The sequence below is a fragment of the Tachyglossus aculeatus genome, chromosome 8, assembly GCF_015852505.1.
Source record: "Tachyglossus aculeatus isolate mTacAcu1 chromosome 8, mTacAcu1.pri, whole genome shotgun sequence".
Taxonomy (NCBI): Eukaryota; Metazoa; Chordata; class Mammalia; order Monotremata; family Tachyglossidae; genus Tachyglossus; species Tachyglossus aculeatus.
In genome coordinates, this window is record NC_052073.1 from 38,966,819 (window position 1) to 38,993,707 (window position 26,889).

The window sequence follows — 26,889 nt, forward strand, 5'->3', positions numbered from 1 at the left end:
CATTTGGGCCAGGACAGGGAAGGGAATGTAACTGTTTATTGTTATATCATACCCTCCCGGGTGCTTAGTACAGTGCTCTGCACGCAGTAAGTGCTCAATAAATAGGATTGAATGATTGACAGAATAAATGAATGAAAGGAGAAGCCACCCCCACCCCCTAGGAGTGAGCCCGCCTGGACAGAGCGGCCGGGGCCATCAGCTGGGCCGGGACAGGGCAGGGAATGTAACTGTTTATTATATCATACTCTCCCAGGTGCTTAGTACAGTGCTCTGCACGCAGTAAGTGCTCAATAAGTAGGATTGAATGAATGAAATAGTAAATGAGTGAAAGGAGAACCCACCCCCTAGGAGTGAGCCTGTCTGGACAGAGCGGCCGGGGCCACCAGCTGGGCCAGGATGGGGGGCCCGAGGCCAGCGAAGGCTTCGTCGGTTGACATGGGCCAGTTTAGGTCGGTAGGTCATATTTATTGAGCGCCTACCGTGTGCAGGGCACTGTACTAAGTGCTTGGGAGAGTCCACCCTAACAATAAAAAGACACATTCCTTGCCCACAACGAGCTGACAGTCTAGAGAGGGAAACGGGCATTAATAGAAATCGGAGAAGCAGCGTAGCTCAGTGGGAAGAGCATGGGCTTTGGAGTCAGTGGTCATGGGTTCAAATCCCGGCTGCCAACTGTCAGCTGTGTGACTTTGGGCAAGTCACTGGACTTCTCTGGGCCTCGGTTGCCTCATCTGTAAAATGGGGATTGACTGTGAGCCCCCTGTGGGACAACCTGATCACCTTGTAACCTCCCCAGCGTTTAGAGCAGTGCTTTGCACATAGTAAGCGCTTAATAAATGCTATCATTATTATTATTATTATTATTATTAATGACATATATGGGCTTAAGCACTGAGGGGCCGGGAAGGGGGATGAGTAAAGGGAGCAAGTCGGGGTGACGCGGAAGGGAGTGGGAGAAGAGAGAAGGAGGGCGCAGTCCAGGAAGGCTTCCTGGAGGAGGTGTGCCTTCAGTAAGGCTCTGAATCAGGGAGAGAGGTCTTCCGGGCCCGCGCTCAGCGGCTGCAGCTGGGAAGCCCACCGGACTGTAATAATAATAATAATGATGGTATTTGTTAAGCGCTTACTATGTGCAAAGCACAGTTCTAAGCGCTGAGGGGGAGTCCGAGGAGGCGGGGGAAGGCGCACTTGACGGCGAGAGCCGGGAGCATCCCGGCCACCCTTTCCTCCCGCCCTGCCAGGATGGGGACATTGTGGCCCCGACACTGACGCCCCGGAAACCCAACTGGAATAGATCGTCCGCCCTCCAAGACGGGAAGAAGGCCAGAACCAGGCTGTATAAGTGACCGCCGGCCGCGGGAAGACCCCCCCCCCTCCCGGCCGTCTCGGGCCGGAGGACGTCTGCCCCGCTCGGCGTCTGGCTCCGGTGTCCGTGGTGAACTCCCGGCGGGGGGGAGGGGGTGGTCCTTTTATAACGGGGGGGCCGGGGCGCGGCATTCCCCATTGGAGCATCCTCACGCTCCGTCAGGAATACCGACAGCCTCCAGGGAGGGGCACGGGAGGCGGGTTCGGGAGACGCCCCCGGGCCACCCGACGTACCTCGTGGAGGGTTTTGAGTTGGATGTCCCCCCTCATGCTCCGAGAACTCTTCGAGCCAGAAATAGACGTATCGGGGACCCCCGCTCCCCGGCGAAAGCCTCCTATGTGTGGGAAGACTGAAGCGATCCCGATCCTCACGTCCTCTCGCCGTCCCCCTCCTCCTTCCCCTCTGCTTCTCTCCTCCGCTTCTCACCTCTGCGACTCACGGGGGGCAAGTCTGACCGGGCCCCGGGCCGGCGAGATCTGCCAAGCCGTCGGGCTCACATCCGCGGGCCTCCGCCCCCCGGGATAGGAGGCCGTCCTCCATCCGGGGAAGCGGGACGAGGGGCTTTCCTCAGGGGTCCGGATGGTTCGCACGCTAGCCGTGGCCTGAGGACCTCGCAGAACCGTCCATCCTCCGTCCTTCCCTCCCTCCCCGAATGTCACGTGCTGCTCAGCCTTTCCTGGGCTTACTGTTGGAAAGCATCATCCGCTAGCAAACCTCGCTCACCACCAGGCCCGAGTCTCAACTGACCGAAAATCGAATAGTCGGTGGGCTCGGGGCCGGCGGCGACCAACGGGCCGCCTGGGGTCACACACGCACATATGGAGTCGCCGTCTACCTCCCCCGCAAGTTCCCAAAGGAGCGGGGTGTCCCGTCCACTTCCCCGCCCCGACACCGGACTGGAGGATCGTTGTGGGGCCGGTTTCAGGGGCCGGGGGAGGCCCGGGCCCTGCCGGCTGAAAGGGACAACGGAAGGATTCGGGGGAGAGCTGGGACCGCAGCCGGGCCAAGAGCATCCCGCGGTTGCCGTCGGCGACCACCCGCCTCACCCTCGGTTTCCCGGAGGGGCCCTGCCTCGCGGCGGGCTCTCCCCAGGGGCGCGTCGGGACGTGAGTACGCAAACCGGGGTCTCGTATCTTTTGATTTTACTGTGCAAAAGTCAGCATCTCACCCCGCCCCGTCCCCGTGGCCCGGATTTCAGGGTGTGGGACCTTCGGCCGGCGGGAAGGGGGCCGCGGGGTCTCTCTGCCCAGCGGGGTCCGGTGACCCTTAACAATAAAACCTCCTGAATGTACCTCGGTCCTCCCTCTCTTCCTTCCGTCCCGCCGTTCCTTCTGGGCCTGGCCTCCTTTCCCAACCCCGCAGGCCGTCGCCCGCCCTCACCGAGGAGCGGGCACGGGAATCCCGTCCGTCCTCCCGGCTTCACCCCCGTCCCACCGGGGCGACTCGGCTCCGAGTCTTTCCGGCCGCGGCGCCCACCGGAAGGCCTTGTCTCGTCCACACGTGCTCGGTCGGCGGGGTCGGCCTGGGTCGGGATTTTAATTGAGGGGGACGGGCAGAGTCCGCGGGGTGGCGTGGGGGGCCGGGCCTCAGCTCGGGGCCCAGGCCTCCAGCTCCTGGATGAAGAATTCCTCCCGGTGAGACAACACCTCGTTGTCGAAGGTGGCGCAGGGATGGCTCCCGCCGTGGTTCAGGTCTCCGTCCAGCCACAGCCCGAACCGGCCCCTGGGAACGGGGACGGGAGCCCTCGGCCTCAAACCCCGTGCCCGACCAACGGGACCCCAGCCCGAGACGTACGTGGGTGGGACAATCCCCCCCACCCCGACGCACACACTTGTGTGCGCGTTAGAGTCGGCCAAGTGGGCGCAGACGGGCGATGTATTAATAATTGTGGTATTTGTTAAGCACTCACGTGTGTGCGTTAGAGTTGGCCAAGTGGGCGCAGACGGGCGATGTATTGTGGTATTTGTTAAGCTGTTAAGCGCTATGTGCCAAACACCGTAGTAAGCGCTGGGATTGATCCAGCTCTGCCAACGGTCAGCTGTGTGACCTTGGGCAAGTCACTTCACTTCTCTGTGCCTCAGTTCCCTCATCTGTCAAATGGGGATGAAGACTGTGAGCCCCCCCGTGGGACAACCTGATCACCTTGTATCCTCCCCGGCGCTTAGTAAATGCCATTGTCATAGTAAGCGCTTAACAAATGCCATCATTATTATTATTATTATCCAGGTCCCTCATCCCCATTTTGCAGATAGTAATAATAAGAATGTTGGTATTTAAGCGCTTACTATGATAATGGCATTTATTAAGCGCTTACTATGTGCAAAGCACTGTTCTAAGCGCTGGGGAGGTTACAAGGTGATGGGGTTGTCCACGGGGGGCTCACAGTCTTCATCCCCATTTTACAGAGGAGGTAACTGAGGCTCAGAGGCTCCCCCTTCTAGACTGTGAGCCCACTGTTGGGTAGGGACCGTCTATATGGCGCCAACTTGGACTTCCCAAGCGCTTAGTACAGTGCTCTGCACACAGTAAGCGCCCAATAAATACAATTGATTGATTAAGTGACTTGCCCAAGGTCACACAGCTGGCAATTGGCGGAGGCGGGATTTGAACTCATGACCTCTGACTCCAAAGCCCGGGCTCTTTCCACCGAGCCACGCTGCTTCAACAAAACTATGTTTTGTTCAACAAAGGTTCAACAAAACTATGTGCCAAACACTGTTCTAAGCGCTGGGGTGGATGCAAGGTAATCAGGTTGCCCCACGTGGGGCTCACAATCTCCATCCCCATTTTCCAGATGAGGGAACTGAGGCCCAGAGAAGCGAAGTGACTTGCCCAAGGTCACCCAGCTGACAAGTGGCAGGGCCGGGATTTGAACCCACGACCTCTGACTCCCAAGCCCGGGCTCTTTCCACTGAGCCACGCGTGAGTGAACTGTGGCACAGAGAGAAGCAGCGGGGCGTAGTGACGACTTGACACCCGTCCGCGTGTTTTGTTTTGTTTTGTTGTCCGTCTCCCCCTTCTAGACCGTGAGCCCGTTGTCGGGTAGGGACCATCTCCATATGTTGCCGACTTGCCCTTCCCAAGCGCTTAGTCCAGTGCTCTGCACACAGTAAGCGCTCAATAAATACGATTGAATGAATGAGTGAATAGAGCCTGGGCCTTGGAGTGAGAAGGTCGTGGGTTCTCATCCTAGCTCCACCACTTTCATTCAATCAATCAATCAATCGTATTTATTGAGCGCTTACTGTGTGCAGAGCACTGTACTAAGCGCTTGGAAAGTACAGTTCGGCAACACTTTGCCGTGTGAGCTCGGGCGAGTCACTTAGAGAAGCAGCGTGGCTCAGTGGAACGAGCCCGGGCTTGGGAGTCAGAGGCCATGGGTTCAAATCCCGGCTCCGCCACTTGTCAGCGGTGTGACTTGGGGCGAGTCACTTCACTTCTCTGGGCCTCAGTTTCCTCATCTGGAAAATGGGGATAAAGACTGTGAGCCCCAAGTGGGACATGGATTGGGTCCAACCCGATTAGCTGTGTGTATGTGTCTATAATTCTATTTATCTATTTTGATAATAATAATAAGGGCATTTATTAAGCGCATACTATGCAAAGCACTGTTGTGAGCACTGGGAAGTTTACAAGGTGATGAGGTTGTCCCACGGTGGGCTCACAGTCTTCATCCCCATTTTCCAGATGAGGTCACTGAGGCCCAGAGAAGTGAAGCGACTTGCCCAAAGTCACCCAGCTGACAACTGGCGGAGCGGGGACTCGAACCCATGACCTCCGACTCCAAAGCCCGGGCTCTTTCCACTGAGCCAGGCTGCTTCTCTGATGCTATCGACGCCCGTCTACTTGTTTTGTTGTCCGTCTCCCCCTTCTAATAATAATAGCGATGGCATTTATTAAGCGCTTACTATGTGCCAAGCACTGTTCTAAGCGCTGGGGAGGTTACAAGGTGATCAGATTGTCCCACGGGGGGCTCACAGTCTTCACCCCCATTTTCCAGATGAGGGAACTGAGGCCCAGAGAAGTGAAGCGACTTGCCCAAAGTCACCCAGCTGACAATTGGCGGAGCGGGGACTTGAACCCATGACCTCCGACTCCAAAGCCCGGGCTCTTTCCACTGAGCCACGCTGCTTCTCTGATGCTATTGATGCCCGTCTACTTGTTTTGTTGTCCGTCTCCCCCTTCTAATAATAATAACGATGGCATTTATTAAGCGCTTACTATGTGCCAAGCACTGTTCTAAGCGCTGGGGAGGTTACAAGGTGATCAGGTTGTCCCACGGGGGGCTCACAGTCTTCACCCCCATTTTCCAGATGAGGGAACTGAGGCCCAGAGAAGTGAAGCGACTTGCCCAAAGTCACCCAGCTGACAATTGGCGGAGCGGGGACTTGAACCCATGACCTCCGACTCCAAAGCCCGGGCTCTTTCCACTGAGCCACGCTGCTTCTCTGATGCTATTGACGCCCGTCTACTTGTTTTGTTGTCCGTCTCCCCCTTCTAATAATAATAACGATGGCATTTATTAAGCGCTTACTATGTGCCAAGCACTGTTCCAAGCGCTGGGGAGGTTACAAGGTGATCAGATTGTCCCACGGGGGGCTCACAGTCTTCACCCCCATTTTCCAGATGAGGTCACTGAGGCCCAGAGAAGTGAAGCGACTTGCCCAAAGTCACACAGCTGACAATTGGCGGAGCCGGGACTCGAACCCATGACCTCTGACTCCAAAGCCCGGGCTCTTTCCACTGAGCCACACTGCTTCTCTGATGCTATTGACGCCCGTCTACTTGTTTTGTTGTCCGTCTCCCCTTTCTAGACTGTGAGCCCGCTGTTGGGCGGCGACTGTCTCTATCCGTTGCCGAATTGTACTTCCCAAGCGCTTAGTGCAGTGCTCTGCACACAGGCAGCGCTCAATAAATACGATTCAATGAATGAATACATATTTATTCTATTTATTTTATTTTGTTAGTATTTTTGATTTTGTTCTCTGTCTTCCCCCTTTTAAACTGTGAGCCCACTGTTGGGTAGGGACTGTCTCTATATGTTGCCGATTTGTCCTTCCCAAGCGCTTAGTACAGTGCTCTGCACATAGTAAGCGCTCAATAAATACGATTGATGATAATGAATGAATGAATTTTGTCCCATTTTGTGGGCAGGAGCGCGTCTGTTCGTTGTGGTACTCTCCCAAGCGCTTAGTCGGTGCTCCGCAAACAGGAAGCGCTCAGTAAATACGATCGAATGAACGAATGACTGAACCGCCGGGAGAGTGCTTAGTGCAGTGCTCTGCACCCGGGAAGCACTCAAGAAATGCCCCTGATGGATAATAATAATAATAATGGCATTTGTTAAGCACTTACTATGTGCAAAGCACTGTTCTAAACAATCAATCGTATTTATTGAGCGCTTACTGTGTGCAGAGCACTGTACTAAGCGCTTGGGAAGTCCAAGTTGGCAACATATAGAGACAGCCCCTACCCAACAGTGGGCTCACAGTCTAGAAGTGGGAGACAGCCTGATCAATCAATCAATCATATTTATTGAGCGCTTACTGTGTGCAGAGCACTGTACTAAGCGCTTGGGAGGTACAAGTTGGCAACATATAGAGACCGTCCCTACCCAACAGTGGGCTAACAGTCTAAAAGCTGGGAAGCAGCGTGGCTCAGTGGAAAGAGCACGTGCTTTGGAGTCAGAGATCATGGGTTCAAATCCCCCCGCCACCACTTATCAGCTGGGTGACTTTGGGCAAGTCACTTCTCTGGCCTCAGTTCCCTCATCTGAAAAACGGGGATGAAGACTGGGAGCCCCCCGTGGGACAACCTCATCACCTTGTAACCTCCCCAGCGCTTAGCACATAGCAAGCGCTTAATAAATGCCATTATTATTATTATTATTATTATTATTATTGGAAGATGGCATCCTGGGGTGAGAGAGCTACAGACCCGCCACTGCCAATCGCCAGCTGATCCACGTCGCCTTTGACGAAGAAGGAGTTGCTTCCCGTCCACTTGAACACCTGCAAAGGGGAATCAATCAATCAATCAATCGTATTTATTGAGCGCTTACTGTGTGCGGAACACTGTACTAAGCGCTTGGGAGGTACAGGTTGGCAACGTATAGAGACGGTCCCTACCCAACAGCGGGCTCACAGTCTACCACCAGGTCCGGCGTCAGCTGGGAGACCGGAGCATCATCATCATCAACCGTATTTATTGAGCGCTTACTGTGTGCAGAGCACTGTACTAAGCGCTTGGGAAGTACAAGTTGGCAACACAACTTGTTGGAGCAGGGGAGGGGACTGCGCCGGGGCCTGGTGCCCCTTCCCCACTGCTGGACGCCCGGGCTGATGAAGCAGCGTGGCTCAATGGAAAGACCACGGGCTGTGGAGTTGGGGGTCATGGGTTCAAATCCTGGCTCCACCACTTAATAATAATCATAATGGCATTTATTAAGCGCTTACTATGTGCAAAGCACTGTTCTAAGCACTGGAGAGGTTATAAGGTGATGAGGTTGTCCCACGGGGGGCTCACAGTCTTCATCCCCATTTGACAGATGAGGTCACTGAGGCCCAGAGGAGTGAAGTGACTTGCCCAAAGTCCCACAGCTGACAATTGGCAGAGCCGGGATTTGAACCCACACCCTCTGACTCCAAAGCCCGGGCTCTATCCGCTGAGCCACGGTGCGACCTTAGGCAAGTCACTTCACTTCTCTGGGCCTCAGTGACCTCATCTGGAAAATGGGGATGAAGACTGGGAGCTCCCCGGGGGACAACCTGATCACCGTGGAACCTCCCCAGCAAAGCAGCGTGACTCGGTGGAAAGAGCCCGGGCTTTGGAGTCAGAGGTCATGGGTTCAAATCCCGGCTCTGCCAACTGTCAGCTGTGTGACTTTGGGCAAGTCACTTCACTTCTCCATGCCTCAGTTACCTCGTCTGGAAAATGGGGATGAAGACTGTGAGCCCCCCGTGGGACAACCTGATCACCTTGTAACCTCCCCAGTGCTTGATAGTATTTATTAAGCACTTACTGTGTGCAAAAGCACTGTTATTATTATTACTTAGAACAGTGTTTTGCACATAGTAAGTGCTTAATAAATGCCATTATTATTTATTATTATGATGATAATTAGGGTATTTGTTAAGCGCTTACTATGTGCCAGGCACTGTACTAAGTGCTGAGGTCAAGGCAAGCTAATAATAATAATGGCATTTATTAAGCATTTACTATGTGCAAAGCACTGTTCTAAGCGCTGGGGAGGTTACAAGGTGATCAGGTTGTCCCATGGGGGGCTCACATTCTTAATCCCCATTTTCCAGATGAGGGAACTGAGGCCCAGAGAAGTGAAGTGACTTGCCCAAAGTCACCCAGCTGACAAGTGGCGGAGCAGGGATTTGAACCCCTGACCTCTGACTCCAAAGCCCGGGCTCTTTTCCACCAGGCCACACTGCTTCCCTAATCAGATTGGACACAGTCCCTGTCCCACGTGCGGCTCAGAGTCTCCATCCCCATTTTCCAGATGGGGGAACTGAGGCCCGGAGAAACGAAAGTCCCTCAACAGACGAGTGGCGAAGCCAGGATTAGAACCCAGGTCCTCCTGACTGAGCCCCCTCCTTCCTCTCCCCCTCCTCCTCCCCTCCATCCCCCCCGCCTTACCTCCTTCCCCTCCCCACAGCACCTGGATATATGTATATATGTTTGTACGGATTTATTACCCTATTTATGTATTTATTTTACTTGTACATATCTATTCTATTTATTTTATTTTGTTAATCTGTTTTGTTTTGTTCTCTGTCTCCCCCTTCTAGACTGTGAGCCCACTGTTGGGTCGGGACCGTCTCTATGTGTTGCCAACTTGGACTTCCCAAGCGCTTAGTCCAGTGCTCTGCACACAGGAAGCTCTCAATAAATGAAGCAGCATGGCTCAGTGGAAAGAGCACGGGCTTTGGAGTCAGAGGTCATGGGTTCAAATCCTAGCTCCACCACATGTCTGCTGTGTGACCTTGGGGAAGTCACTTAACTTCTCTGAGTCTCAGTTCCCTCATCTGTAAAATGGGGATTAAGACTGTGAGCCCCCCGTGAGACAACTTGATCACCTTGTATCCCCCCACAGTGCTTCGAACAGTGCTCTGCACATAGTAAGTGCTTAACAAATGCCATCATTATTATTATTAATAATAATAATAAATACGATTGAATGAATGAATGACACCCAAGCTTTATAATAATAATAATAATGGCATTTATCAAGCGCTTACTATATGGAAAGCACTGTTCTAAGCGCTGGGGAGGTGACAAGGTGATCAGGTTGTCCCACGGGGGGCTCACAGTTTTAATCCCCATTTTCCAGATGAGGGAACTGAGGCCCAGAGAATCAATCAGTCGTATTTATTGAGCGCTTACTGTGTGCACAGCACTGAACTAAGCGCTTGGGAAGTCCAAGTTGGCAACATATAGAGACAGTCCCGACCCAACAGTGGGCTCACGGTCTAAAAGAGAAGTGAAGTGACTGGCCCAAAGTCACCCGGCTGACAGTTGGCGGAGCCGGGATTTGAACCCACGACCTCTGACTCCAAATCAATCAGTCGTATTTATTGAGCGCTTACTGTGTGCGGAGCACTATACCAAGCGCTTGGGAAGTCCAAGTTGGCAACATCTAGAGACGGTCCCTACCCGACAGCGGGCTCACAGTCTAAAAGGGGGAGACGGAGAACCAAACCGAACATACGAACAAAATAAAATAAATAGAATAGATATGGACAAGGAAAATAAATAGAGTGATAACTTGCCACTGAGGCACGCTGCTGCTTCATCCACTGGGCCGTCGGTTTCCCCGTCCTCCCCAGCCCCCCGCCAGAAGCCCCCCGGAGCGGGGCGGCGTCACCTTGAGCTCGGGGGAGAAGGAGAAGAGGAAGGTCTCCCCGGTGCCGTAGAAGCAGCTGCTGATGCGGATGGCCGTCGAGGAGAAAGCCCCGAATATCTGGACCGAACAAAAACCAGGTCAGCGGGGCCCCGTCCGCAGCAGCCGGGATGGGGTTCGTTCATTCGTTCGTATTTATTGAGCGCTTACCGTGTGCAGAGCATCATCATCATCATCGATCGTATTTATTGAGCGCTTACTATGTGCAGAGCACTGTACTGAGCGCTTGGGAAGTACAAATTGGCAACATCTAGAGGCAGTCCCTACCCAACAGTGGGCTCACAGTCTAAAAGGGGAAGACAGAGAACAAAACCAAACGTACTAACAAAATAAAATAAAATAAAAAATAACGAACAGCGCTCTGCACATAGTAAGCGCTTAACAAATGCCATCATTAGTATTACTAAGCGCTTATTGTTACTCAGCTGTTCTAAGCGCTGGGGAGGTGACAAGGTGATCAGGTTGCCCCCCCCCAGGGGGCTCCCAGTTTGAATCCCGATTTTCCAGATGAGGGAACTGAGGCCTAGAGAGTCAATCAATCCATCAATCGTGTTTATTGAGCTCTTACTGTGTGCAGAGCACTGGACTAAGCGCTTGGGAAGTACAAGGTGGCAACATAGAGAGACGGTCCCTACCCAACGGTGGGCTCACAGTCGTGAAGTGACTTGCCCAAAGTCACCCGGCTGACAGTTGGCGGTGCCGGGATTTGAACCCATGACCTCTGACTCCAAAGCCCGGGCTCTTTTCCACTGAACCACGCTGCTTCCCTAATCAGATTGGACCCGGTCCCTGTCCCACCTGCGCTTGGGAGGTCCAAGCCGGCCACATTTGTCAATCAATCAATCATATTTATTAAGCTCTTACTGTGTGCAGAGCATTGTACTAAGCGCTTGGGAAGTACAAGTTGGCAACATATAGAGACAGTCCCTACCCAACAGCGGGCTCACAGTCTAAGACGGGGAGACAGAGAACAAAACCAAACATACTAACAAAATAAAATAAATAGAATAGATATGGACAAGTAAAATAAATAAATAAATAGAGTAATAAATATGTAGAAACATATATACAGGTGTATCTAGAGACGGTCCCTACCCGACAAAGGGCTCACGGTCTAGAAGGGGGAGGCGGACGACAAAACGAAACATACGGACGGGTGTCCAGTCATCAGAATAAATAGAAGTAAAGCTAGATGCACATCATTAACAAAATAAATAGAATAGTAGAATAGTAAATATGTACAAGGTTCAATCAATCGTATTTATTGAGCGCTTACTGTGTGCAGAGCACTGGACTAAGCGCTTGGGAAGTCCAAGTTGGCAACATATAGAGACAGTCCCTACCCAACAGTAGGCTCTCAGTCTAGAAGGGGGAGACAGAGAACAAAACCAAGCATACTAACAAAATAAAATGAATAGAATAGATATGTACAAGTAAAATAAATAGAGTAATAAATAAGTACAAACTTATATACATATATATATATATATATATACATATATATAGGTTCAAGTGCCACAGGGGCAGTGTACTCTCCCGAGCGCTTAGTACAGTGGGAAGCAGCATGGCTCAGTGGAAAGAGCCCGGGCTTTGGAGTCAGAGGCCTTGGGTTCAAATCCCAGCTCCGCCACTTGTCAGCTGTGTGACTTTGGGCAAGTCACTTCACTTCTCTGGGCCTCTGTTCCCTCATCTGGAAAATGGGGATGAAGACCGTGAGCCCCTCGTGGGACAACCTGATTGCCTTGTATCTACCCCAGCGCTTAGAACAGTGCTTTGCACATAGTAAGCGCTTAACAAATACCAACATTATTATTATTATTACAGTGCTCTGCACCCAGTCAGCGCTCAATAAAGGCGACTAACAGCCTTTCGTGCTCAGTGCTTGGGAGCAGCGCCGCTCCTCGCCCTCTCCACCTTCTTTCCGGGCCCCCGCTGGACGCCCACCCTCACCCCTGGCTGGAGTTAGGAGGGATTGGGAGAGCTCACCTCCTCCAAGAGGCCTTCCCAGACTGAGCCCCCTTTTTTCCTCTCCTCCTCCCCATCCCCCCGGCCCTACCTCCTTCCCCTCCCCACAGCCCTTGTATAGATGTTCGGACAGATTATTCTATTTATTTGAATTGTCCATATTTACTATTCTGTTTATTTTGTGAATGATAATAATAATAATGTTGGCATTTGTTAAGCGCTTACTATGTGCAAAGCACTGTTCTAAGCGCTGCGGGGGGGATACAAAGTGATCAGATTGTCCCACGTGGGGCTCCCAGTCTTCATCCCCATTTGACAGATGAGGTAACTGAGGCTCAGAGAAGTTAAGTGACTTGCCCAAGGTCACACACCAGCCATGTGGCGGAGCCGGGATTCGAACCCATGACCTCTGACTGCAAAGCCCGGGCTCTTTCCACTGAGCCACGCTGCTTCTCCTCAATGATGATGTGCATATATAGCTCTAATTCTGTTTGTTCTGATGATTTAGACACCTGTCTATGTGTCTTGTTTTGTTGTCCGTCTCCCCCTTCTAGACCGTGAGCTTGTATACATTGCCAACTTGTACATCCCAAGCGCTTAGTACAGTGCTCTGCACACAATAAGCGCTCAATAAATACGATTGAATGAATGAATGAATGAATGAAGGGGCTCCGGGACCTGTGGGTGCTCAGGGAAGGGAAGTGCTCAATAAATACGATTGAATGAATGAATGAGAAGCAGCGTGGCTCAGTGGAAAGAGCCCGGGCTTTGGAGTCAGAGGTCAGGGGTTCAAATCCTGGCTCCTCCACTTGTCAGCTGGGTGACTTGGGGCAAGTCACTTCACTTCTCTGGGCCTCAGTTACCTCATCTGTAAAATGGGGATTAAGACCGTGAGCCCCCCGGGGGGACAACCTGATCACCTTGTAACCTCCCCAGCGCTTAGAACGGTGCTTTGCACATAGTAAGTGCTTAATAAACGCCATTATTATTATGAATGAATGAATAACCTGGCCGGGGGGATAATAATAATAGTAAGTGTGGTATTTGCTAAGCGCCTACTATATGCCAGGCACCATCCTACGTGCTGGGGTCGAGACAAGCTAATCGAGCTGTGGGGCTCACAGTCACCATCCCCATTTTCCAGACGAAGCAACGGAGGCCCACGGAAGTGAAGTGACTCGCCCAAGGTCACCCAGCAGACAAGCGGCGGAGCCGGGATGAGAACCCAAGTCCTTCTGACTCCCGGGCCCTACCCACTGGACCACACGGCAAGCAGCGTGGCTCAGTGGGAAGAGCACGGGCTTTGGAGTCAGAGGTCATGGGTTCGACATGCCTGCTGCGTGACCTTGGGCAGGTTACTTAACTTCTCTGAGCCTCAGTGACCTCATCTGTAAAGCAGGGATTAAGACTGGAGCCCCACGTGAAACAACCTGATCTCTTTGTATCCCCCCCACAGCGCTTAGAATAGTAATTTTTTATTTTATTTGTACATATCTAGTCTATTTTATTTTGTTAGTATGTTTGGTTTTGTTCTCTGTCTCCCCCTTTTAGACTGTGAGCCCACTGTTGGGTAGGGACTGTCTCTAGATGTTTCCAATTTGTTCTTCCCAAGCGCTTAGTACAGTGCTCTGCACATAGTAAGCGCTCAATAAATACGATTGATGATGATGATTGATGATAGTAAGCGCTTAATATTATTATTATTATCAGGTCTCCAGCCCCGAGCCCTCAGTGACCTCCGTGAAACAACCTGATCTCTTTGCATCCCCCCCAGCGCTTAGAACAGTGCTTTGCACATAGTAAGTGCTTAATATTATTATTATTATTATTATCAGGTCTGCAGCCCTGAGCCCTCAGTGACCTCCGTGAAACAACCTGATCTCCTTGTATCCCCCCAGCGCTTCGAACAGTGCTCTGCACATAGTAAGCGCTTAATATTATTATTATTATTATTATCAGGTCTCCAGCCCCGAGCCCTCAGTGACCTCCGTGAAACAACCTGATCTCCTTGTATCCCCCCAGCGCTTCGAACAGTGCTTGGCACCTAGTAAGTGCTTAATATTATTATTATTATTATTATCAGGTCTCCAGCCCCGAGCCCTCAGTGACCTCCGTGAAACAACCTGATCTCCTTGCATCCCCCCCAGCGCTTAGAACAGTGCTTTGCACCTAGTAAGCGCTTAATATTATTCTTATTATTATTATCAGGTCTCCAGCCCCGAGCCCTCAGTGACCTCCGTGAAACAACCTGATCTCCTTGTATCCCCTCAGCGCTTCGAACAGTGCTTGGCACATAGTAAGTGCTTAATATTATTATTATTATTATTACCAGGTCTCCAGCCCCGAGCCCTCAGTGACCTCCGTGAAACAACCTGATCTCCTTGTATCCCCCCGGCCCTTCGAACAGTGCTCTGCACATAGTAAGCGCTTAATATTATTATTATTATTATTATCAGGTCTCCAGCCCCGAGCCCTCAGTGACCTCCGTGAAACAACCTGATCTCCTTGTATCCCCCCGGCCCTTCGAACAGTGCTCTGCACATAGTAAGCGCTTAATATTATTATTATTATTATTATCAGGTCTCCAGCCCCGAGCCCTCAGTGACCTCCGTGAAACAACCTGATCTCCTTGCATCCCCCCAGCGCTTCGAACAGTGCTTGGCACCTAGTAAGTGCTTAATATTATTATTATTATTATTATCAGGTCTCCAGCCCCGAGCCCTCAGTGACCTCCGTGAAACAACCTGATCTCCTTGCATCCCCCCCAGCGCTTAGAACAGTGCTTTGCACCTAGTAAGCGCTTAATATTATTCTTATTATTATTATCAGGTCTCCAGCCCCGAGCCCTCAGTGACCTCCGTGAAACAACCTGATCTCCTTGTATCCCCCCAGCGCTTCGAACAGTGCTTGGCACATAGTAAGTGCTTAATATTATTATTATTATTATTACCAGGTCTCCAGCCCCGAGCCCTCAGTGACCTCCCTGAAACAACCTGATCTCCTTGTATCCCCCCCAGCGCTTCGAACAGTGCTTGGCACATAGTAAGTGCTTAATATTATTATTATTATTATTACCAGGTCTCCAGCCCCGAGCCCTCAGTGACCTCTGTGAAACAACCTGATCTCCTTGTATCCCCCCCAGCGCTTCGAACAGTGCTCTGCACATAGTAAGCACTTAATATTATTATTATTATCAGGTTCCCAGCCCTGAGCTCCGGCACAGGCCAAGACGGGCCTCGCGGTCACTCCCGGGCCCCCCGAGGTGAGTCCCAAATTTGAAGTGACTCGCCCACAGTCACCCAGCTGACAACTGGGCAAACTGGTTTGAAGGACAGACGGGCGGCAGGTGGGCCGGGCCCGTCCCCCTCACCTGTCCGGCGGTGTCCCGGACCACAAGCAGCACGGCCACGCTGAGCCCCTCCATCCTCCGGTAGAGCGTCCGCAGGCTGAATCCGTCGCGGGCCGTGCAGAATAGTAGGGTCCACGGGCAACAGGTCACTCGTGGGGGGAGATGAGGGGCCAGCTGGGGGGCCGAGAGGGGAAGGGGCTGCTCTCTGGGGGTCAGGGCCCAGGGGAAAGGGGCACAGGTGGGGCAAGCGTTGGGAAGGAGGAAGGGGGGTACTGGTGGGACTGGGGGTGAGGACCCACCCTGTGTCCCCTTCCCCTTACCTGCCTGAGCTCCTCCGCCCCCAGGACCCTGCTCTCCTCGGCCAAAGATGGGGCCCACTCCTCCTCCTCCTCCTCGCCCACGGGCGCCGGGTCAGCGGGGCCCGCCGCCGCGGCCCGGTCCTCGTCTTCGTCCAGCTGGCCGGCCTGGGTGGGACCCCAACCCCGGATGAGGAAGGTTTGGTTAATATGCTTAGTTTTGTTGTCTGTCTTCCCCTTCTAATAATAATAATAATAATGATGGCATTTATTAAGCGCTTACTATGTGCAAAGCACCGTTCTAAGCGCGGGAATAATAATAATAATGATGGCATTTATTAAGCGCTTACTATGTGCAAAGCACCGTTCTAAGCGCAGGAATAATAATAATGATGGCATTTATTAAGCGCTTACTATGTGCAAAGCACCGTTCTGAGAACTGGGGATGTTACAAGGTGATCAGGGTGTCCCACGGGGGGGCTCACAGTCTTAATCCCCATTTTACAGATGAGGTAACTGAGGCTCAGAGACGTTAAGTGACTTGCCCAGCAGACGGGGTGGAGCTTGGATTTGAACCCATGACCTCTGACTCCAAAGCCCGGGCTCTTTCCACTGAGCCACGCTGCTTCTCTAATGATGGCATTTATTAAGGGCTTACTATGTGCAAAGCACCGTTCTAAGCGCTGGGGAAGTTACAAGGTGATCAGGGTGTTCCACGGGGGGCTCACAGTCTTAATCCCCATTTTCCAGATGAGATCACTGAGGCCCAGAGAAGTGAAGTGACTTGCCCAAAGTCACCCAGCTGACAATTGGCGGAGCGGGGATTTGAACCCATGACCTCTGACTCCAAAGCCTGGGCCTGGGCTCTTTCCACCGAGCCATGCTGCTTCTCTTCTAGACTGTGAACCTGCTGTTGGGTAGGGACCGTCTCTATATGTTGCCAACTTGGACTTCCCAAGCGCTTAGTCCAGTGCTCTGCACACAGTAAGCGCTCAATCAATATGACTGACTGAATGAATGAATGAATGAATGAATGAAAAGGCTCTGAGACCGGTGGGTGTTCGGGGAAGGGATGGGCTGGGACTGTGTCTGTTATATTGGACTCTCCCAAGTGTCTGGTACAGTGCTCTGCACCGAGTAAGCACTCAGTAAATACAATTGAATGGGTGGATAATAATAATGATGGCATTTATTAAGCGCTTTCTATGTGCAAAGCACTGTTCTAAGCGCTGGAGAGGTTACAAGGTCATCAGGTTGTCCCATGGGGGGCTCCCAGTCTTCATCCTCATTTTCCAGATGAGGTCACTGAGGCCCAGAGAATAATAGTAATAATAATAGTGGCATTTATTAAGCGCTTACTATGTGCAAAGCACTGTTCTAAGCGCTGGGGAGGATACAAGGTGATCAGGTGGCTCACAGTCTTAACCCCCATTTTCTAGATGAGGTCAATGAGGCCCAGAGAAGTGAAGTGACTTGCCCAAAGTCACCCAGCTGACAATTGGCGGAGCCGGGATTTGAACCCGTGACCTCTGACTCCAAAGCCCGGGCTCTTTCCACCGAGCCACGCTGCTTCCCAGTAAATACGATCGAAGGAGTGAATGAAAGGGTGTGGGGGTTCCGGGAGCACTCCCACAATTGGAGGTCAGACTGGGCCGGGCCCCGGGTAGTCCTGGGGGTGTCTCCCAAGGAGGGGAAGGGAAAGAGGGCCAAAACTCCTCACCCTGGGCTTCAAGGTTGTCCATCCCCCGGCCCCCTCCTCCCTTCCCTCCCTTCCGTCCTTCTCCATTGCAGCCCGCACCCTCCGCTCCTCTGCCACCGCTCACCTCCTCACCGTTAGGCCTCGCTCTCGCCCGTCCCGCCGTCGACCCCCGGCCCACGTCCTCCCCCTGGCCCGGAATGCCCCCAATCCCTCCGCACATCCACCAACCTCGCTCTCTCCCTCCCTTCAAAGCCCTACTGAGAGCTCACCTCCTCCAGGAGGCCTTAATAATAATAATAATAATGGTATTTTTTTAGCACTTACTATAATAATAATCATAATAATGGCATTTATTAAGCGCTTACTATGTGCAAAGCACTGTTCTAAGCGCTGGGGAGGTTACAAGGTGATCAGGTTGTCCCACGGGGGGGTTCACAGTTTTAACCCCCATTTTACAGATGAGGTCACTGAAGCCCAGAGAAGTGAAGTGACTTGCCCAAAGTCACACAGCTGGCAGTCGGCGGAGCCGGGATTTGAACCCATGACCTCGGACTCCAAAGCCTGGGCTCTTTCCACTGAGCCACGCTGCTTCTAGCCCCCCTCCTTCCTCTCCCCCTCCTCCCCGTCCCCGTCTCTATATGTTGCCAACTTGTACCTCCCAAGCGCTTAGTCCAGTGCTCTGCACACAGTAAGTGCTCAATAAATATGATTGAATGAATGAATGAATCAATCCCCCCCGCCTTACCTCCTTCCCCTCCCCACAGCACCTGTATATATGTTTGTACATATTTATTACTCTTTATTTATTCATTTCATTTGTACATATTTATTCTATTTATTTTATTTTGTTACTACGTTTTGTTTTGTTCTCTGTCTCCCCTTTCTAGACTGTGAGCCCACTGTTGGGTAGGGACCGTCTCTAGATGTTGCCAACTTGTACTTCCCAAGCGCTTAGTACAGTGCTCTGCACACAGTAAGCGCTCAATAGATACTATTGAATGAATGAATGAATCTCCCCCGCCTTCCTTCCTTCCCCTCCCCACAGCAGCTGTATATATGTATATATGTTTGCACAGATTTATTATTCGATTTATTTTATTTGTACATATTTATTCTATTTAGTTTGTTTTGTTCTCTGTCTCCCCCTTCTAGACCGTGAGCCCGCCGTTGGGTAGGGACCGTCTCTCGATGTCGCCAACTTGGACTGCTCAAGCGCTTAGTCCAGTGCTCTGCACACAGTAAGCGCTCAGTAAATACGATTGAATGAATGAATAGTAAGCGCTCAATAAACAGAGTGAATGAATGAAAGAGCTGGGGAAGACCCACGTACCAGCAGGGTGTAGCGGCAGCCACGACCTTTCATCCTCCGGGGGACGGTGTGATGGACGGTGGGTCCGGGTCGGGGCTGCGTCCGGAGCTCCTGGCCCGAGGGGAAGAGGGGCACACCCAGGTGCCCGGGCTGCCCTTTATCCTTGCCAACTTCCTCTCCGTTCACACCCTCCCTCGTGCCACCCCAACGGGGCACTGCCCTTTGTTCCCAGATTGGGGCACCTCGCAGCCCTGGGTGAGTAATGTCAACGCCACCGCCCCACCCCGGGGACCGCTCTGCTCCGTAATAACAATAACTGCGGTATATGTTGCCAATTTGTACTTCCCAAGCACTTAGTACAGTGCTCTGCACACAGTAAGCGCTCAATAAATACGATTGAATGAATGAATGAATATTTAATAATAATGATGATGGCATTTGGGAAGCGCTTACTATGTGCAGAGCACTGTTCAAAGCGCTGGGGGGATTCAAGGTGATCAAGTTGTCCCACGTGGGGCTCACGGTCTTAATCCCCATTTTACAGATGCTCTCATCCTATCCCATCTCATCCCATCTCATCCTATCTCATCCTATCAAGCGCTTAGTACAGTGCTCTGCACATAGTAAGCACTCAATAAATACGATTGATGATGATCCCCTCTGGATTACTGTATCAGCCTCCTCTCCGATCTCCCATCCTCCCTTCTCTCCCCGCTTCAATCCATACTTCACGCCGCTGCCCGGATTGTCTTTGTCCAGAAACCCCTGGGACTGTCTCTATATGTTGCCAACTTGGACTTCCCAAGCGCTTAGTACAGTGCTCTGCACACAGTAAGCACTCAATAAATACAATTGAATGAAAGGTAACAGGCTCAGAGAAGTGACTTGCCCAAGGTCACCCAGCAGCCATGTGGTGGAGTCGGGATTCGAACTCATGACCTCTGACTCCAAAGCCTGGGCTCTTTCCACTGAGCCACGCTCCTTCTAGACCGTAAGCCCGTTGTTGGGAAGGGGCCGTCTCTATCTGTTGCCGACTTGGACTTCCGAAGCGCTTAGTCCAGTGCTCTGCACACAGTAAGCGCTCAATAAATATGATTGAATGAAAGAATGAACAATTCACCGTCTGCCCCTCACTCCCGTGAGAAGCAGCGTGGCTCAGTGGAAAGAGCCCGGGCTTTGGAGCCAGAGATCATGGGTTCAAATCCCGGCTCCGCCGCTTCTCAGCTGTGTGACTTCGGGCCAGTCACTTCACTTCTCTGGGCCTCAGTTCCCTCATCTGGAAAAATGAGGATTAAGACTTTGAGCCCCCCATGGGACAACCTGTTCACCTTGTAACCTCCCCAGCGCTTAGAACAGTGCTTTGCACTTAGTAAGCACTTAATAAATGCCATCATTATTATTATTATTATTACAAGAAAATGGGGTTGAACGCAGTCTCTGTCCCACATGGGGCTCACAGTCGTAATCCCCATTTTCCAGGTGAGGGAACTGAGGCCCAGAGAAGTGAAGTGACTTGCCCAAGGTCTCACGGCACATGAGTGGCAAAGTCGGGATTAGAACCCAGGGCCTTCTGACCCCCCAGGCCCAGACTCTAGCCACTGTCCCCAACTCTCCCTGCAACAAACATGTTTTGTTTTGTTGTCTGTCTCCCCCTTCTAATAATAATAATAATAATAATGATGACATTTATTAAGCGCTTACCATGTGCCAAGCACTGTTCTAAGAGCTGGGGAGATTACAAGGTGATCAGGTTGTCCCACGGGGGGGGCTCACAGTCTTCATCCCCATTTTCCAGATGAGGGAACTGAGGCCCAGAGAAGTGAAGTGACTTGCCCAAAGTCACCCAGCTGACAGTTGGCAGTGCCGGGATTTGAACCCATGACCTCTGACTCCCAAACCAGTGGTCTTTCCACTGAGCCACGCTGCTTCTAGACTGTGAGCCCGTTGTTGGGAGGGGACCGTCTCTATCTGTTGTCGACTTGGACTTCCGAAGCGCTTAGCCCAGTGCTCTGCACACAGTAAGTGCTCAATAAATATGATTGAATGAATGAATGAATGAATGAATGAATGAACAATTCGCTGGCTGCCCCTCACGCCCGTGACCCCGGTCGTTGGCCGGAGGTCTTTTAGGGGTCAGTAGATGGGAACCCCAAGGCCCGTGAGGAGCCGGGACTCACTCCCCCCCATTTGTGGCCCCCAGAAACCACTCCCAGCTCAACTCAGCAGAGTCCGGACCGATTCCCCCCGCCCAACTCACGACCCCCACCATTTCCTGGGGAAAATTTCCATGGGGGAATAATAATAATAGTAACGATGGCATTTATTAAGTGCTTACTATGGGCCAAGCACCCTGGCCCACGTCCTCCCCCGGGCCTGGAATGCCCTGCTCCCTCTGCCCATCCGCCAAGCTAGCTCTCTTCCTCCCTTCAAGGCCCTACTGAGAGCTCACCTCCTCCAGGAGGCCTTCCCAGACTGAGCCCCTTCCTTCCTCTCCCCCTCGTCCCCCTCTCCATCCCCCCCATCTTACCTCCTTCCCTTCCCCACAGCACCTGGATATATGTATATATGTTTGTACATATTTATTACTCTATTTTACTTGTACATATCTATTCTATTTATTTTATTTTGGTAGTATGTTTGGTTTTGTCTCCCCCTTTTAGCCCCTGTGAGCCCACTGTTGGGTAGGGACTGTCTCTATATGTTGCCAATTTGTACTTCCCAAGCGCTTAGTACAGTGCTCTGCACACAGTAAGCACTCAATAAATACGATTGATGATGATGATGATGATGGGGAGGATACAAGGTGATCAGGTTGTCCCACGGGGGGCTCACACTCTTAATCCCCATTTGACAGATGAGGTCACTGAGGCGCAGAGAAGTGAAGTGCCTTGCCCAAGGTCACCCAGCTGACATATTTATTACTCAATTTATTTATTTATCTTGTGCATATCTATTCTATTTATTTTATTCTGTTGGTATGTTTGGTTTTGTTCTCTGTCTCCCCCTTTTAGACTGTGAGCCCACTGTTGGGTAGGGACTGTCTCTCTATGTTGCCAACCTGTACTTCCCAAGCGCTTAGTACAGTGCTCTGCACACAGTAAGCGCTCAATAAATACGGTTGATGATGATGATGATGATGCCAAGCACCGTTCTAAGCGCTGGGGAGGATACAAGGTGATCAGGTTGTCCCACGTGGGGCTCACACTCTTAATCCCCATTTGACAGATGAGGTCACTGAGGCGCAGAGAAGTGAAGTGCCTTGCCCAAGGTCACCCAGCTGACATATTTATTACTCAATTTATTTATTTACCTTACTTGTACATATCTATTCTATTTATTTTATTTTGTTAGTATGTTTGCTTTTGTTCTCTGTCTCCCCCTTCTAGACCGTGAGCCCGCTGTTGGGTAGGGACCGTCTCTATATGTTGCCGACTTGGACTTCCCAAGCGCTTAGTCCAGCGCTCCGCACACAGTAAGTGCTCAATAAATACGATTGATTGATCGAGCGCCTAGTACAGTGCTCTGCACACAGTAAGCGCCTCGATTGATTGATTGATTGACAATCGGCGGAGCCGGGATTTGAACCCACGACCTCTGACTCCCAAGCCCGGGCTCTTTCCACCGGGCCACGCTGCTTCTCTATGCCTCACGTTCAAAATGGGGATTCAATCCCCGTTCTTACGAGTCCTGTGTGAGACCTTACTACCAGGAAGCGGGACCTCCCGGCTCTCAGGGTGGGCATCATCATCATCATCAATCATATTTATTGAGCGCTTCCTGTGTGCAGAGCACTGTACTAAGCGCTTGGGAAGTACAAATTGGCAACATATAGAGACAGTCCCTACCCAACAGTGGGCTTACAGTCTAAAAGCATCCTCATCCTCACCACCCCCTGTCCTCCGCCGCCCGCCGGGCCTACTCACCGACCCCCGCGGGCAGGACGGGGCATCCGTAGGTGGGCTCCCCGGGGAGGCTGGTGGCCAGTGGCCCCCAGCTGCTGGCCCCTGGGCTCTTATAGAGCCGGGGCCCCTCCTCTCCTCCCGCTCCATCGTAGGGCCGGTTCCGGCTGGTCAGTCCCCGGCGCTGACCGTAAATGCCAACTCCCAAAACCCACACAAACACACTCCCCCCGCACCCCAAGGGCCCGCACAACTCCCGCGGCGGAGGCCACTATGTCCCCGCTCAGCTCCGCGCCCAGACAGAGGACCGCGATCACCGCCCCTGCCAGGGCCCCTGGCACCAGGAGGTGCTACTTCCATTTGAGCTGGGTGAGCGTGTCTCTAATAATAATAATAAAATAATAATAATAATGATCTGCGGTATTAGTTCAGCTCTCACTGTGCGCCAAGAATTGCACTAAGTGCTGGGTCGGATACAAGAAAATCGGGTTGGACACAGTCCCGGTCTCACTGTACTTCCCTGTCTCTATATGATGCCAACTTGTACTTCCCAAGCGTTTAGTACAGTGCAAATCGGGTTGGACACAGTCCCGGTCTCACTGTACTTCCCTGTCTCTATATGATGCCAACTTGTACTTCCCAAGCGCTTAGTACAGTGCAAATCGGGTTGGACACAGTCCCGGTCTCACTGTACTTCCCTGTCTCTATATGATCCCAGCTTGTACTTCCCAAGCGCTTAGTACAGTGCAAATCGGGTTGGACACAGTCCCGGTCTCACTGTACTTCCCTGTCTCTATATGATGCCAACTTGTACTTCCCAAGCGCTTAGTACAGTGCAAATCGGGTTGGACACAGTCCCGGTCTCACTGTACTTCCCTGTCTCTATATGATGCCAACTTGTACTTCCCAAGCGCTTAGTACAGTGCAAATCGGGTTGGACACAGTCCCGGTCTCACTGTACTTCCCTGTCCCTATATGATGCCAACTTGTACTTCCCAAGCGCTTAGTACAGTGCAAATCGGGTTGGACACAGTCCCGGTCTCACTGTACTTCCCTGTCTCTATATGATGCCAACTTGTACTTCCCAAGCACTTAGTACGGTGCAAATCGGGTTGGACACAGTCCCGGTCTCACTGTACTTCCCTGTCTCTATATGATGCTAACTTGTACTTCCCAAGCGTTTAGTACAGTGCAAATCGGGTTGGACACAGTCCCGGTCTCGCTGTACTTCCCTGTCTCTATATGATGCTAACTTGTACTTCCCAAGCGCTTAGTACAGTGCAAATCGGGTTGGACACAGTCCCGGTCTCACTGTACTTCCCTGTCTCTATACGTTGCCAACTTGTACTTCCTAAGCGCTTAGTACAGTGCTCTGCAGGCAGTAAGCGCTCAATAAATATGACTGATGATGATGACGATGGATAAATATTTTATTTTGTTAGTATGTTTGGTCTTGTTCTCTGTCTCCCCCTTTTAGACTGTGAGCCCAATGTTGGGTAGGGACTGTCTCTATATGTTGCCAATTTGTACTTCCCAAGCGCTTAGTACAGTGCTCTGCACGCAGTAAGCGCTCAATAAATATGATTGATGATGATGATGATGACTGTCTCTATATGTTGCCAATTTGTACTTCCCAAGCGCTTAGTACAGTGCTCTGCACGCAGTAAGCGCTCAATAAATACGATGATGATGATGATGGATAATAATGATAATAATGATGGCATTTATTAAGCGCTTACTAGGTGCAAAGCACTGTTCTAAGCGCTGGGGAGGTTACAAGGTGATCAGGTTGTCTCACAGTCTTAATCCCCATTTCCCAGATGAGGTAGCTGAGGCCTTAGTACAGTGCCCTGCGCACAGTAAGTGCTCAGTAAATACGATTGAATGAATGAATGAGTGTGGGGCTCACAGTCTCCACCCCCATTTTATGGATGAGGTAACCGAGGCCTGTGTTGGGTAGGGACCGTCTCTATATGTTCATTCATTCATTCAATCGTATTTATTGAGCGCTTACTGTGTGCACAGCACTGTGCTAAGCGCTTGGGAAGTACAAGTTGACAACATATAGAAACGGTCCCTACCCAACAGTGGGCTCACAGTCTAGAAGACTGTTGCTGATTGGTACTTTCCAAGCGCTTAGTACAGTGCTCTGCACACAGTAAGTGCTCAATAAATATGACTGAATGAATGAATAATAATAATAATAATCATAAACTGCTGTATTAGTTCAGCTCTCACTATGCGCCAAGAGTTGTACTAAGTGCTGGGTTGGATACAAGCAAATCAGGTTGGACACCGTCCCAGTCTCACTGTACTTCCCAAGCGCTTAGTATAGTGCTCTACCCACAGTAAGCGCTCAATAAGTACGATTGAATGAATGAATGAATGAATGTGGGGCTCATTCATTCATTCAGTCAATCGTATTTCTTGAGCGCTTACTGTGTGCAGAGCACTGTACTAAGCGCTTGGGAAGTCCAAGTTGGCAACAAATAGAGACGGTCCCTCCCCAACAGTGGGCTCACAGTCTAGAAGAGGGAGACAGAGAACAAAACAAAACATATTAACAAAATAAATAGAATAAATACGTACAAATAAAATAAATCACTTCTCTGTGCCTCAGTTCCCTCAACTATAAAATGGGGATGAAGACTGTGAGCCCCACGTGGGACAACCTGATCACCTTGTATCCCCCCAGCGCTTCGCACACAGTAAGCGCTTAACAAATGCCATTATTATTATTATTATATGTGTTTGCAGAGATTTATTACTCTATTTTATTCGTACATATTTACTATTCTATTTTGTTAATGATGTCCATCTAGCTTTATTTCTATTTGTTCTGATGACTTGACACCCGTCCACACGTTTTGTTTCATTGCCTGTCTCCCCCTTCTAGACTGTGAGCCCGTTGGTGGGTAGGGACCGTCTCTCTATGTTGCCGACTTGGACTTCCCAAGCGCTTAGTCCAGTGCCCTGCACACAGAAAGCGCTCAATAAATACGATTGAATGAATGAATGAATGAATGAGCTCTTGGCCGGCCCAGGTTGGGAGCCGAGAGAGCGGGCCGTGACGTGGGTCACCTTGGGAAGGCCTCCGGGGAGGGAGGATGGCAGGCTCCGGGGCCTTGTTGCTACTTGGGACACGACTGTTGCAATGCGTGTTTGGGCTGACAACACGCTTAGCCACACATCAACCTCCCATGTCCTCCTCCTCCTCCTCCTCCTCCTCCTCTTCCTCCTCCTCACTTCTGCCCTTTTACCCTCAGAGGCTTCCCTGCCCCCCTCCGCCGCCCTGGGCGCACCCCATCCCACTCAGTCGAAAAGCAACGTGGTCTCCTGGAAAAATCCCCGGTTTGGGAGTCAGGAGACCCGGCTTCTAATCCCCGGCTCTAATACTTGGAGAAGCAGCGTGGCTCGGTGGCTTTGGGGTCAGAGATCATGGGTTCAAATCCCCGCTCCGCCAGTTGTCAGCTGGGTGACTTTGGGCAAGTCACTTCACTTCTCTGGGCCTCGGTTACCTCTTCTGGAAAATGGGGATTAAGACTGTGAGCTCCCCCCGTGGGACAACCTGATCACCTTGTAACCTCCCCAGTGCTTAGAACAGTGCTTTGCACATAGTAAGCACTTAATAAATGCCATTATTATTATTAGAAGGGGGAGACAGACAACAAAACAAAACATGTGGACAGGTGTCAAGTCGTCAGAACCCAAACACCGAAGCCTCCGGGTCCGTATCGGTGCCGGGCTGGGGCCCGGGTCACGGCCACGGTTTGGAACTTGGTGATCTCATTCGCTCCCACGGCTTCAACTATCATCTCTACGCTGATGACACCCAGATCTACATCTCTGCCCCTGCTCTCTCCCCCTCTCTCCAGGCTCGCATCTCCTCCTGCCTTCAGGACATCTCCATCTGGATGTCTGCCCGCCCCCTAAAACTCAACATGTCCAAGACTGAAATCCTTGTCTTCCCTCCCAAACCCTGCCCTCTCCCTGACTTTCCCATCACTGTTGACGGCACTACCATCCTTCCCGTCTCACAAGCCCGCAACCTCGGTGTCATCCTCGACTCCGCTCTCTCGTTCACCCCTCACATCCCAG

At 51.5% G+C, this 26,889-nt stretch overlaps 2 protein-coding genes across 2 annotated transcripts in view; one reads left to right on the forward strand and one right to left on the reverse strand.

Annotated features, from left to right (window-relative positions):
- The window catches only part of SAMHD1 (SAM and HD domain containing deoxynucleoside triphosphate triphosphohydrolase 1), a 71,708-nt gene extending 69,156 nt beyond the window's left edge, over positions 1 to 2,552 (forward strand). Inside the window, exon 16 of the mRNA XM_038750237.1 lies at positions 1,239 to 2,552. Coding sequence (XP_038606165.1) covers positions 1,239 to 1,343 — 105 coding nt within the window. The 3' untranslated portion in view covers positions 1,344 to 2,552. The remainder of the gene's footprint in view (positions 1 to 1,238) is intronic.
- On the reverse strand, positions 2,496 to 18,984 carry TLDC2 (TBC/LysM-associated domain containing 2). The gene is made up of 6 exons (XM_038750238.1): positions 18,914 to 18,984; positions 15,909 to 16,052; positions 15,610 to 15,762; positions 10,239 to 10,334; positions 7,301 to 7,374; positions 2,496 to 3,085 (listed from the first exon to the last, which is right to left on the reverse strand). Exons 1-6 carry the CDS (start codon positions 18,944 to 18,946, stop codon positions 2,950 to 2,952), a joined length of 636 nt encoding a protein of 211 aa, XP_038606166.1. The 5' UTR covers positions 18,947 to 18,984; the 3' UTR covers positions 2,496 to 2,949.
- Positions 18,985 to 26,889: the final 7,905 nt, after the last annotated feature.

Excerpts from the sequence above, each read along its gene's own strand:
- TLDC2 (XM_038750238.1), bottom strand. The coding sequence starts at position 18,946 with ATGAAAGGTCGTGGCTGCCGCTACACCCTGCTG. Across the intron at positions 16,053-18,913 it reads GCTGCCGCTACACCCTGCTG|GCCGGCCAGCTGGACGAAGA; the intron begins GTACGTGGGTCT and ends GGTCCCACCCAG. Across the intron at positions 15,763-15,908 it reads GGGCGGAGGAGCTCAGGCAG|CTGGCCCCTCATCTCCCCCC; the intron begins GTAAGGGGAAGG and ends TCGGCCCCCCAG.